This window comes from Pipistrellus hanaki, assembly GCF_964339955.1.
Source record: "Pipistrellus hanaki genome assembly, chromosome: 18".
NCBI lineage: Eukaryota > Metazoa > Chordata > Mammalia > Chiroptera > Vespertilionidae > Pipistrellus > Pipistrellus hanaki.
In genome coordinates this window covers 10,670,798-10,681,638 of record NC_140520.1, presented here as the reverse complement: position 1 = coordinate 10,681,638, position 10,841 = coordinate 10,670,798, and the positions used below count along the sequence as shown (strand labels likewise).

Sequence of the window (10,841 nt, the reverse complement as noted above, 5' to 3'; positions counted from 1 at the left end):
CTAACGAAGCCTGAGGATCCCTGAAGGAGGCACCGGCCCTGGACAATGCATTCCTGGGCAAAGGGAAGGAACAGCTTCTTCTAAAAAGAAATAAGAATGACCCTGATGTTCTCACTGATCACAGAATGGCTCGTTCGTCCACCCTTTCCCACTCCCTCTTCCTCCTCCCCTCCCTTTCCTCCTCCCTCTTTTCTTTCAAGCTTCAAGTCTCTATTCGTCTGTGCTACATGAATCCTCAGAGCTGATAAGGCCGGCTCTCACTCGCTTAGGAAGTTAATATTTTCCTTGTATCTTGTAGTATTTCCCAGAGAGGTGGAGCGACTTTCCCTTGTGCTTTCCCAGCGTAGAGCCGACTTCCTGAAAGCATTGTGAACCGTCGGCACAATACTTTGCTTTCTAAATCGTCCAGACCTGCAGCCGCTGCTAAGAAGCAGCAGCTCTAATGGGAGGGACCACGCCGCTGGACCAGGGCTCTAGGGGGCGGGACCCTGGGGTTCACCAGGGCCCCCTCGGAGCACCCAAGGGCCTCGCTGGGAGAGGCGCTGCAGTGCCGGGTGGGAGGCACGGAGAGGCGCCACACAGGCCTTCAAACCAAAGGCAGCCCCTTTGCCAAGGACATGCATTCCTGAAGGGCTCCCTCCTCTGAAAGGCGGATCCCCAGACAGGGACACGCGGGTAGCTTGAAGGAGCTCCCCGGGTGCCCTTTGGGTTGTCATTTGGCAAGAGCGGCTTGGGGCCTCTGGCTAGGCCAGCTCAGACCCATGCCTCCTGGCAGAGCGGGATGGAGGGGTGGATAATGGGGATCCCAGACCAAAGGAGGCTTTTTTTTGGGGGGGGGGCACCTAAGGCTAGGGAGGCCATGGGCAGGTGGGGGCGCGGGGCAGGACTCCGTAGAGAGGAGGCGGGGTCCTCCAGATGGGCGCTGGCTCAGCCTCACCCGACCCCCCGGACCCCACCTCGGCGCTCCCCTTGGTCCCAGAGGGGAGCTTCAGAATGCACTGGAGAGGTTTCTGCCCCGGCTCCTCGGAGAGAGACGCGGGAGCCCAGCTGCGTGACAATCTGCCAGCACCCACTGCGGATCTTCCGTGCCCCGCAGAGCAGGCCAGTCCCGCAGGGCGGCGGGAGGAGGGGCGCGGAGCTCCACGGCCGCCGAGCCCCCGCCCGCCGGCCAGCCCGTCGGCGGCGCGCCCCGCAGCGGCGCGGCCAGGCCTCCGGGGCGGCGGGCACGCGCGTCCCGGGCCCGGCGCCCTCCTGCCGGGAGCCCCGGACCGGCTGCAGCCGGCGCGGCCCGGGCCTGGGGGCGGGGCCCGAGAGGGGGGCGGGGCCTGGCGGGCGGCGGGTGTCGGGTTGCCCCGGTAACGGTGACGTGCCGGCGTGGGCGGGGCCGGCGCGCAGGTTGCATATTTTAGGAAGTGAGGAGGCGGCGCGGGCCGGAGCTGCGGCGGGGTCTGGGGCGCGGAGCAGCGGCGGGAGGAGCAGACACGTGGCAGCAGCAGCGGTAGCAGCCCCGGCGGCGGCGGCATCGGCCCGACCGCCGGCCGTCCTCCCTCCGGCCCGCCCCGCGGCTCCCCGAGCGCCCTCCTCGCCTCGCACCCGGGCGCGCCTGCTCGGCCAGGAGCTGCTGCTCTCTGCTCCCCTCTGATCCTCCTCCAGCGGCAGGACCCGGTGCCGGGCGCCGACCACCGCCACCATGGGGAAGGGGGTGAGTGCGGGGCGGGAGGCGCAGCGGGAGGCGTGGAGGGGGAGACAGGAGGGCGCCCGCCCGCAGGCGGCCGGCAGGGAGCGGCGAGGCGAGGAGGAAGCGGCGCGGGCTGGCGGGCGGCGGGGCTGAAAAGACGACGCACTTGGGAAATGGAGGGCGCGCAGCCCTGGGACGCGGGCGGGCGGGGGAGGGAGGCAGCGCCGCGGGGACGGCGCGCGCGCCCGGGAGAGGGGCTGCGGACCCCCAGCCCGAGGGCGCCGCGGGGCCGGGAGGAGGAGGAAGAGGATCGGGGCGCACGGGGGCTGCGCCGCCGGGAAGGAGCCGGCCGCCGGCGGCACCCGCGCCCTCCCTGCGCCGCCCTCACCTCGCGCCGCTCGCCTTCCTCTTCCCCCGGCCCTGGAGCCCGGCGCTCCTCCCCTTCCCCCGGCGCTGCGCCCGCCCTGCCTCCCGGCCGCCCTGCCCGCCGCGGGGGGCGCCGGGGGCTGCGGGCGCCGGGGGCGGCCGGGGTCCGCTCTCCCTGCCTCCCCGGGGGCGCCGGGCCGGCCCGCTCCCCGCGGCGGCGGCGCCCTTCCCCCGCGGACACGCTGCCTTCCTCCGCCGCGGGGCCGCCTGCGGGCCGGTGCCAGCAAGGGTGTGTCTGCGCCGCCCGGAGACGCCTTTAGGTACACTTCTGAGAGGCGCACTGGAGACTTTCCATAAACACAGGATGTGCCCGAAGCACCCACCTTGGGGAGGGGGTGTCAGGGTTTTTTATTATTATTTTTTTGAATATTGAACGTGGAAGGAAGACTGGCTGGCCCAGCGGGGCCTCTGGGTGCAATAAACCCGAAAAGCGCTGGAGGCCGCTGTCAGGAGGAACCTGCAGAGCCGCTCCCCAGGGAAGGAGGGGGCTCCGGGCGGGGCTGCGGCGAGCGGGCGCCTCTGGCACCCACCTGGCTGTCATCGGGGGCAGTGAGAAGGCCGGTCCCCGACCCCGGCGGCGCCACAGTCTGGTGGAGAGTTTATACAAAAGAACCCCCTCCCATGTATCAATTCATGGGATACAAAATGGCCAGGTCCTGACGGTGCCCCCTTCTCGCGAGTCTTGCCCTGCACCCGCGTTTAGCAGGTCTGTGAAGGTCCTTGGGGCTCCTGCGCAGTGAGGGATGAGGGAGGAGGGGGAGGGAGGCTGCACCCTGACTCCATGGCTGATGGAACAGCCTGGGTGACCTGGTAGGGAAATGTGGGAATGCAGCCACTTGTATCTTTTAAAAAAAGCACAGAACGTGGAGGCCTGACCCAGGTCAAGTGGGTGAAGGCCAGGAGCCTGTTGGTATTCCTCACGGTGAGAACTGGGTTAGTGGCCTGTGTGTGTACCACGCCATCCAAACAAGCTCTTGAAAGCTTCAACCTGCTATCTCTCAAGCCATTCAAATTAAAAAAAAGAAAAGAAAGAGAGAGAGAGTCTATTTCCTGAGCCAGATATAACTGATTTGTGAGGGTTAGAGGTCATAGCTATGTACCTGAGGCCTAGGAAGGTGAAATGACTCGCTCAAGGTCAAATGGCTCATTAGTGGCTCAGCAGATGTCCCTCATTCGCGAGCAGCCTGCGGCCTCCCCAGTCTGAATGCAGGCTCCCTTCTCCCCACTGCCGCATATGCAGAGCTCCGCAGTCATTCCTCACCCGAAACGGGGGGCCTTTGTGATGCCGAGTGGACCAGAGATGTCTGATAGCATCGGTGCCTCTTTCGTAACCACACGTATGCACGGCAGTACGCCTGGGTTGCTGAGGGTTGATCCGGACGCCTTATGGATCCTAATAAAATGCCTAGCGGCTGGCAAACACGAGATAATCTTATTTTCTGGGCTGCATTGGCTATTTTAGATAGTCTCATCACTGGGCCAGTAAAGGGTGTGTGTGTGTGTGTGTGTGTGTGTGTGTGTGTGTGTTGGTGCTGGTTTTCCTTGGATATAGTTACCCTTTTTGTCCCCAGTGACTGACTGACTGTGATAGTCCAAATGCTCAGAAGGATCTTTTATGCTGAAACGTTAGGATTTTTCCACACGAGGATTAAAATGTGGGTGGAGTGGTGACTAAAGCCCTGCTGATAATTGGTTAACCAGGAAGCCCGGTGCCGGCAGCTAATTTTTAAGGTCATTGTTAATGTCTTCCCCTCCTCTTCCCACTACCGGTGGGAGCCGAGGTTTTGATGGCATTTCAGGTGCTTTTTATTTCTCCTTAAAAAAAAAAAAATCCGGATCCCTAAGCTTTTGCTAGGAACGCGAGAGAACAGCTGAATCATTCCTGGATGAAATGGGATTGTGTCCCTTTTTTTTTCAGTGGGTGTTTTTTTTTTTGTTTGCCAGTGACTTGGCTTAAATCTGCAGCTAGGCCTGCCACCCACCACTGGTTAGCCACAAGGTACAAAAAACTGTCTCTTCTCAAGTTTGCAAAAGGTTGGGGGGGAGAGGGGGGCACACCACCAGGCCCTTCACCACCGCAGCCCTCCCTCCGTTGTTTGAATATTAACTCCTTCGCCTGGAGAAGGAACCCTCGCCCGGGAGCCGTGGTTTCCAGGGGAAAGGGTTCAGGTGAAGGTTGCCCAGGGGTTACCCATGTCAGCAGAAATCCGGGTCCTCTGGTGGCATTATCAGCTGCCCTTTTGGAGCTGCACTGGAAAGTGTGACTACATCTCCTCCGGCTGCTATAAAGCTAGTACTTTAGACCGAAAACTGCCAGACAGAGCCCTCGACGACATGCACAGGGGCCCCGGGCCTGGCAGGTGCAGCCCTTGGCCGGGAGGGGCAGGAGGGGCAGGAGGGACGGGGGGCAGAGCGAAGGGGGCGGGTTGCATCACACCCTTTGCCCGTGTGAAGTGTTTGGCCAGCAGGACAGCTAGCTCCCTGCTCTGTGTTCTCTCTGTACCCTGTTCCGAGGGTGTATCCTCTTTGGGCAACTTAATGTTTAATTTGTAGTGTTCTCTGCCAGTAAGTTTGTAACACGCCAGTGACTCACCTTGGGGTGGGAGGGCAGAAACGGGGAGGTCTGCATCGTAAATCTGAGAACTCGATTGAGAGGAGGCTAACCCTGACACACACACACACACACACACACACACACACCCAAAAAAGGGGGGGGGTGTAAAAAAAAATCCAGTAAGATGTTTATCCAGATGAGGGCTAAAGCTTAACATGTGCAGACCCCTGGAAGGCTTATTCCTCAATTGCCTTTAAAAACAAAAAGGGGGCTCAGCACTGTAAAGCGCAGAAGGCTTGGTAGGCACCCGTGCCCCGCCCCAGAACCCTTCTGAGTCCTGGTTTTCTGGCGATGGTTAGCCACACACTGACAGGTGAGCGAGGCTCTGTTCCAGGCCGGCTGTGTTCTTCTCAGCATGTCCCAACGTAAGAAAGAAAGAAAAAGAGACTTTGACATGGAAAAGTGAGATTAGTAACCTGTTTCTTTTAAAAAAGAAAGAGAGAGAGAAGCCAGCTCTGTTCTGCTCAGCTGAGAGCAGGCGAGTGGGGCTGTGGCTGCTGTTGGGGCTTACAACGGGCACTGAGATCAGCTCGTTACAAACTGTGGGGTTTTCGTGTTCGTCTTTCAGAACCAGAGGGCGGCTTTTCTTTCACCTGAGACGCCTATTCAGGAATGACAAGCAGGGGAAGCACCATTGCCTCTGAAGGAGAGAGAGCTCCGTGGAGGTGTCCTCCCTCCGACATGGCTGGCCTCCTGTTGTAGAGCATCCTAGTGTTGTCACCTGCTTTCACTTTAAAGGACTTGACGTTTTTAAACGTCTTTGTAAAAAGGTCTTGCAAAGTGAAATGGGCTTTTCAGCCCCCCACCCCCCCTCCTACCCGTGATGAGAGCGAGGGAGAGGGAGGAGAACACGGTGCTGCGCTGCCTCCATCGAGCTGCCCTGGGATCCGTGCCAGCCGGCAGGCCCAGGAGAAACACGAGTGTCAGATCAGATGGGCACACAGGAATCAGAGTGGCTGCGTCTGGGCAGCAAAGCACTGGGCACCGTGTGCCCTCATCCCTGCCAGAGCTGTCCAGGCCTGCATGACGCCGAGGAGGCACGTCATGGGGAGCAGAGAGAATTTTAAAATCCTCTGGCTGCTGTGTTTTATTTATTTATTTAGTTTAATTGTCCTTCCTTTCTATCTATGCTTTTGGAAAAGGAGAGCCACCAGGCCAGGTTTTGGGCTTTCTCACGTTGCCATGAATTGAGTGGATGAGAGGAAATGTGTTTCTTGGCTGGGGCCAGAGAAAGACTGTTCTCTGCATGTGACTCACCTCATTAGTTGTACCAAAATCTGCTGTGAGGAATCCACATTTGTGTGACTGGTGTCTTCGGGGAGAGCACATTCTGTCAGAATAGAGCTGTCCTCCCCTTTTCTCCCCACCCCCACCCCACCCCGCAGTTTTTCTCTGGTTTCATTTGGATCCCGAGCCAAGAGAATTATGGCCAATAGACCTCATTCCTTAGTTCCTTTGTGACTTGACAATGAGTTATAATCTGCACGTTCATTATCTCCGTGTCTGATTTTATTCGAACCCCCATTTAGTGACAGCTGTCTGATGCTCTCTGTCAGTCGGAAACATTGGCCCTGGGCCGTGGGCTTTTGTCTTTGGGGGTCCGCTCCTCAGAACCGGAGGCTTCGGGCCTGTGAGTCTTGGCATTGGATGTGTCTGTCCGCTCTGTCATCTCGGTGAGGGCAGGGGGTCATGTTGTGTTTCTCTCTCATCCCCTGGATGCTTGCATGGCGCCATACTTGTTTCATTGTTTCCCTCACATGACATGTCCCCGGGGCCTGGCTGCCTTTTCTCCTCCGGAGCCTGGCAGCTCATGCACTTCCTGCCCCTCCTGCAGGCACCGTGAGGAGTGGTCAGGACGCCTTGGGAGCCATGGATTCAGGCCACCGGGAACCCCGGGGCCAGCTCTCTCTCAAACCCACACTGTTGGGGATCCCTGGCCCAGGAGCCCCGTGGCTGAGGGAACAGCAGAGGGAAGGGGGGCGGGGGGAGCAGGCAAGAGGTTTGAAGTCCAGGAGCCCAGGTGCTTAAGGTAGAGGCAGAACGCCCTGCGGAAAGGAAAGGGTTTGCTTTTTTAAATGGAAAATAAAAACAAAGCACATTTCCAGAAAGGGAGTAGATCCGAAGTCTGCTGACACGTGAGCAGTTTTAGGGTTCCTTTTGATCCTGGAGGACGTACACTATGGCAGGCGGGGTGGGCTGGCAGCCGGGTAGGAAATGTACATGCAGGCATCCGTGATTTGGGGCTGAGGGAACCCGAAGGCCAGGGCCAGGGCTGTTTTCTGTGCCCGCTGCTGGCTGGTGGGGTCTGCCTGGGGTTGGAGGTGCTGAGCTGGGCCCTTCGGGGCACTGTGGGCTTATGTAGCCTCGGTGATGGGCTCCAGCCGTGAGAGGAGGGCTGTGGAGGCAGGGGGTCCCCTCGGTGCGTGTGGGGTAGTGCGGGTCCTCCCCAGTCCTCAGGGACCGGGCTAGAAGGTTCCTTAGACATAAACTAACTGTGGATCTAGTCATTTGGGCGTGAGCACTTCTCACTAAGTTATTTTCTTCCGTTGAATTTATTGGGGTGACATTATTTAATAAGATCATAGGCTTAAGGTGTACAGATCTATAAATACATCATCCGTATCTTGTATTGTGTTCCCCACCCCAAGTCATGTCTCTCTCCATCACCGTGTACCTTCCCCCACACACACCTTTTTCTGTTTTAATTGATGAAATGAAATAAAAAATACTCAATGAGGTGGTGGTCATTCTTTTTCTTAAGATTAAAAGGAATTTTCATAGCAAGTGAGGAATAACAGTAATCTGTTGACTAAAACCGAGTTATAATAATCTTTTGTAGCTCTTTGCAGAGTACGTACGCTCACCTAGACAGTTGTGTTGGTATTGATTATCTGATTGATTAATATCAGATCCCAGGAAGAGTGGAGCCCCCAACCACCACCACCACCACCACCACCACCACCACTGTCACATAAAGGAGGGAGTTACCCACACCACTGCCTCCCGGGGGCCAGCAGGGCGAGAGACCAACCCCCCAGCTTCCCTGCTAAGGTGGAATTTGCCAGATTGGATTCAGAGGTGCCCATTCTGTGACTGACCCTCCTGGTCAGCTTTGGGGGGGCTGCATTTGGGGTAGTCACCCTTCCCGCCCTCTGGCCCATCCAGAGTATTGGTAGGTTTTGGAAACTGCGGTTCCCAGGTGTTTTGTTTCAGATTTGATGGCAGCCCCTTGACTAGTCAGCCTTATCAGGATGCCTTCTCTAGATTCTTTAGGGGTTGCACCAAGTGTTGCTCCCATTTTAGAGGTGAGGAAACTGAGGCTGGCTGTTGAAGACCCTGTAGCTGGCGTAGGCAGAGCCAGAGGGACGTGGGGATGAATTATAGCCTATCCAAGGGCGCGGACAGCTCAGCTTCCAAGAAGAGCCCTTGAGACTTTCTCAGCTGGCCTTTCGGAAGGCTGACCTCGGAGCTCCCGGCTGCCCCTGGGGGCGCCGTGCTGACAGGTGGGGACGGAGGCCAGGCCTCCGTGATGCATGGCGTTGAGAAAGCCCCAGAGGCCTCGCCCCAGCGGAGGCTGGTAGTGGAGACAGAGTGGAGGCTGGGTGGCAGCTTCAGCTTATGCAGAAGTGACTTCTGTCTGGGACGGAAGGGTCTCTCCTGAGCCTCCGCACTGTTTGTGTGCCCCTTTAAAACCCTGGGCTAGTCTTCTGGACCTGTCCCTCCTGCCCCCCACGCACCCCCTTTCAGCTCTTTATTGCCAAAGAGAAGGAAGGAGCCTCTCTTGGGTCTTGGGGTGTCTCCCTCCTTGTAAGGGGTACCTCCCGTTTATGTTTTTGAGTGAGTGGATTCACCTTGGCTCCTCTGGCCAAGAATCTCCACTTCCCACCTCCCGGCACCCCTCCCTCCACCCCAGTCGGACGGCAGCCACCTCGGGGTGCTGCCTGGGAGGAGAAGATGGGATCCCTGGGACACAGTCATGACACGGTGGAGGCGGTGTCACAGTGGGCAAGCCCCTGCCCTTGTGGTGACCTCCCACTTCCTAAATTAGAACAGAACCAGCTTCATTCTCACCAGTGGCCCTCCGGAGAAGGGCGTGACATTGAGCTTCCACGGTGCCCTTCCGGAGCCGGCGGGCCCAGGGGAGAGGGGGGGCCGGGCCCCGGGGGCATGGCGGGCGGTGCCCGGTTCCTCAGGAAAGACGGAGCTCCGTGCCTAGCGGAGGGGAAGGCCGCCGCAGTCATCCTTCGGGGAAACCCTGCTCTCCGTCCCCTTGCCGTGACCTTGGTGCTTCCAGAACGCTTCTGACGGAGACAGTGAAGGGTTGTCTGACCCGTTTGGAAGCCCTGCTCCCCAGACCCACAGGGTAGCCACCCTAACCCAGCCCTCCCAATCCCCACCCCTCCAACCCCCGCCAACACGCACACAACACAATTGTTTCTGCTCTGTAACCGCAGTGATGGAGACTGATAGGGACTTCAGTCATGTGCTTCCCATCAAGATAAGCTGTTAACCTGTTGTGTTCCTTGTGGGGAAAGAACTGAATTATATACATTGTGTACACCGCCTGGAGGACACAGCGTTTCCTAACGGGAAAGATGAACGTGTGAATGCTTCCTGTGTCTCTCCCCGCCGTCCTTTAAAACGGCGCCTGGTTCCCAGCAGGCTGATGGGCAGGGGTGGGCTCCGAGGGGATCTCCGTTCTCAGCCGCCTTAGCCATGAGTACCTGAGGCTGTGGGCAAGATTTTTATTTTGTAAAAAAAAAAAAAAAAATGGGGATAAAACTATGGACCATGTCCAAGGCCCAGCTAGCTGCTCCATCCTTCCCTCCCCCCTCTTTTAGGGTGGAAAATATTGGAAAATCTGCAAAGAACCCAAGCCTCCCTGGTGAGGAGAGCGATTTTAACTCCGATTTCCATACGTTTAAATTAAACGTGTTTTAACGAGGCCCCGCTTGCTTAACGAGGCCCTGGGAGCCGCGTTGTAAAGATCCATACAAACTGGCCACACGAGGCTCCCAGTGCCCAGCTCAGGGGCTTGAAGATGGCTCTTCAGGGCTGTGCTTTCCCATCAAATCCGGGAGGGGGATGCCACTGCCGGCGGGCGGCTCCTCCGCCGGGAGCCTGTCCTTGGTGTCTGCCTGTCTGTCCGTCCGTCTGTCTGTCTGTGCTCTCGGCCGGCACCAGGGGCCGTGTGCACGGGGGCTGGGCTGTGTGTCTGCTCCGCAGCCAGCGGAGGGAATGTCAGGAATGCCGGCTATCTTTAGACCTGCTCCCTGCTCCACAGATAAGGCGGAGGCGAAAGAGCTGCTCTGTTGGAAGGAGCTGTGGGTCGAGGGGCACTGCATGGTGCCCGGGAAGGTGACCCGTGGGAACACAGCACAGTGCCCACGTGTGGGCAGTGCCCACCGGCTGGGGGCGAGGCTTCTCTGTAGAGAATGAAGGGGGTAGTCCCTTCAAGTGAGTATTGTATTTTTAAAAATATATATTTTATTGATTTTTATTTATTTATTTTTTAACAGAGAGGAAGGGAGAGGGATAGAGAGTTAGAAACATGGATCAGCTGCCTCCTGCACGCTCCCTACTGGGGATGTACCCGCAACCAAGGTACGTGCCCTTGACCGGAATCAAACCTGGGACCCTTCCGTCCACAGGCCGACGCTCTATCCACTGAGCCAAACCGGTTAGGGCTGAGTATTGTATTTACTTGCGACCATACCAGGCATGACTGAAGCATACCTGTACCCCGGCGTTTTTTTTGTTGTTGTTTATTTAATTTTATTTTCAGCGAGATAGAATTTTAATCTGGACTCACGTCCCTCCTCCTTGCCTCAGTAGCTGGGCATGAGCCTCCGCACGTCCAAAATAACCGTACTGACACCAGGGAGCATCTGATCTCAGAACGGGGCCCTTTCTTTGCCCTTCCGGGTGGCAGGTGGGGGAGGGGCCTGTCTGGAGCAGGGGGCCGGCCCAGCAGCTGCAGGTCTGGGCCGTGGAGAGGAACGCGAGCATTGTACACGGGTGGGCATGTGCAACGAGCTAAATTTAAACCAGGGAATCGACATTTTTCTCTAGAAATTGTTCCACTTTTCAAGAGGCGTGGGAGGATCCTGTGAGCTCCCTGAT

The 10,841-nt window shown here is 57.9% G+C and overlaps 1 protein-coding gene across 1 annotated transcript in view; it reads left to right on the top strand.

Annotated features, from left to right (window-relative positions):
• Positions 1–1,411: 1,411 nt before the first annotated feature.
• The window catches only part of ATP1A1 (ATPase Na+/K+ transporting subunit alpha 1), a 28,637-nt gene continuing 19,207 nt past the window's right edge, over positions 1,412–10,841 (top strand). The window contains exon 1 of the mRNA XM_084866954.1: positions 1,412–1,702. Within this exon, the coding sequence (XP_084723080.1) occupies positions 1,691–1,702 (12 nt within the window). The 5' untranslated portion in view covers positions 1,412–1,690. The remainder of the gene's footprint in view (positions 1,703–10,841) is intronic.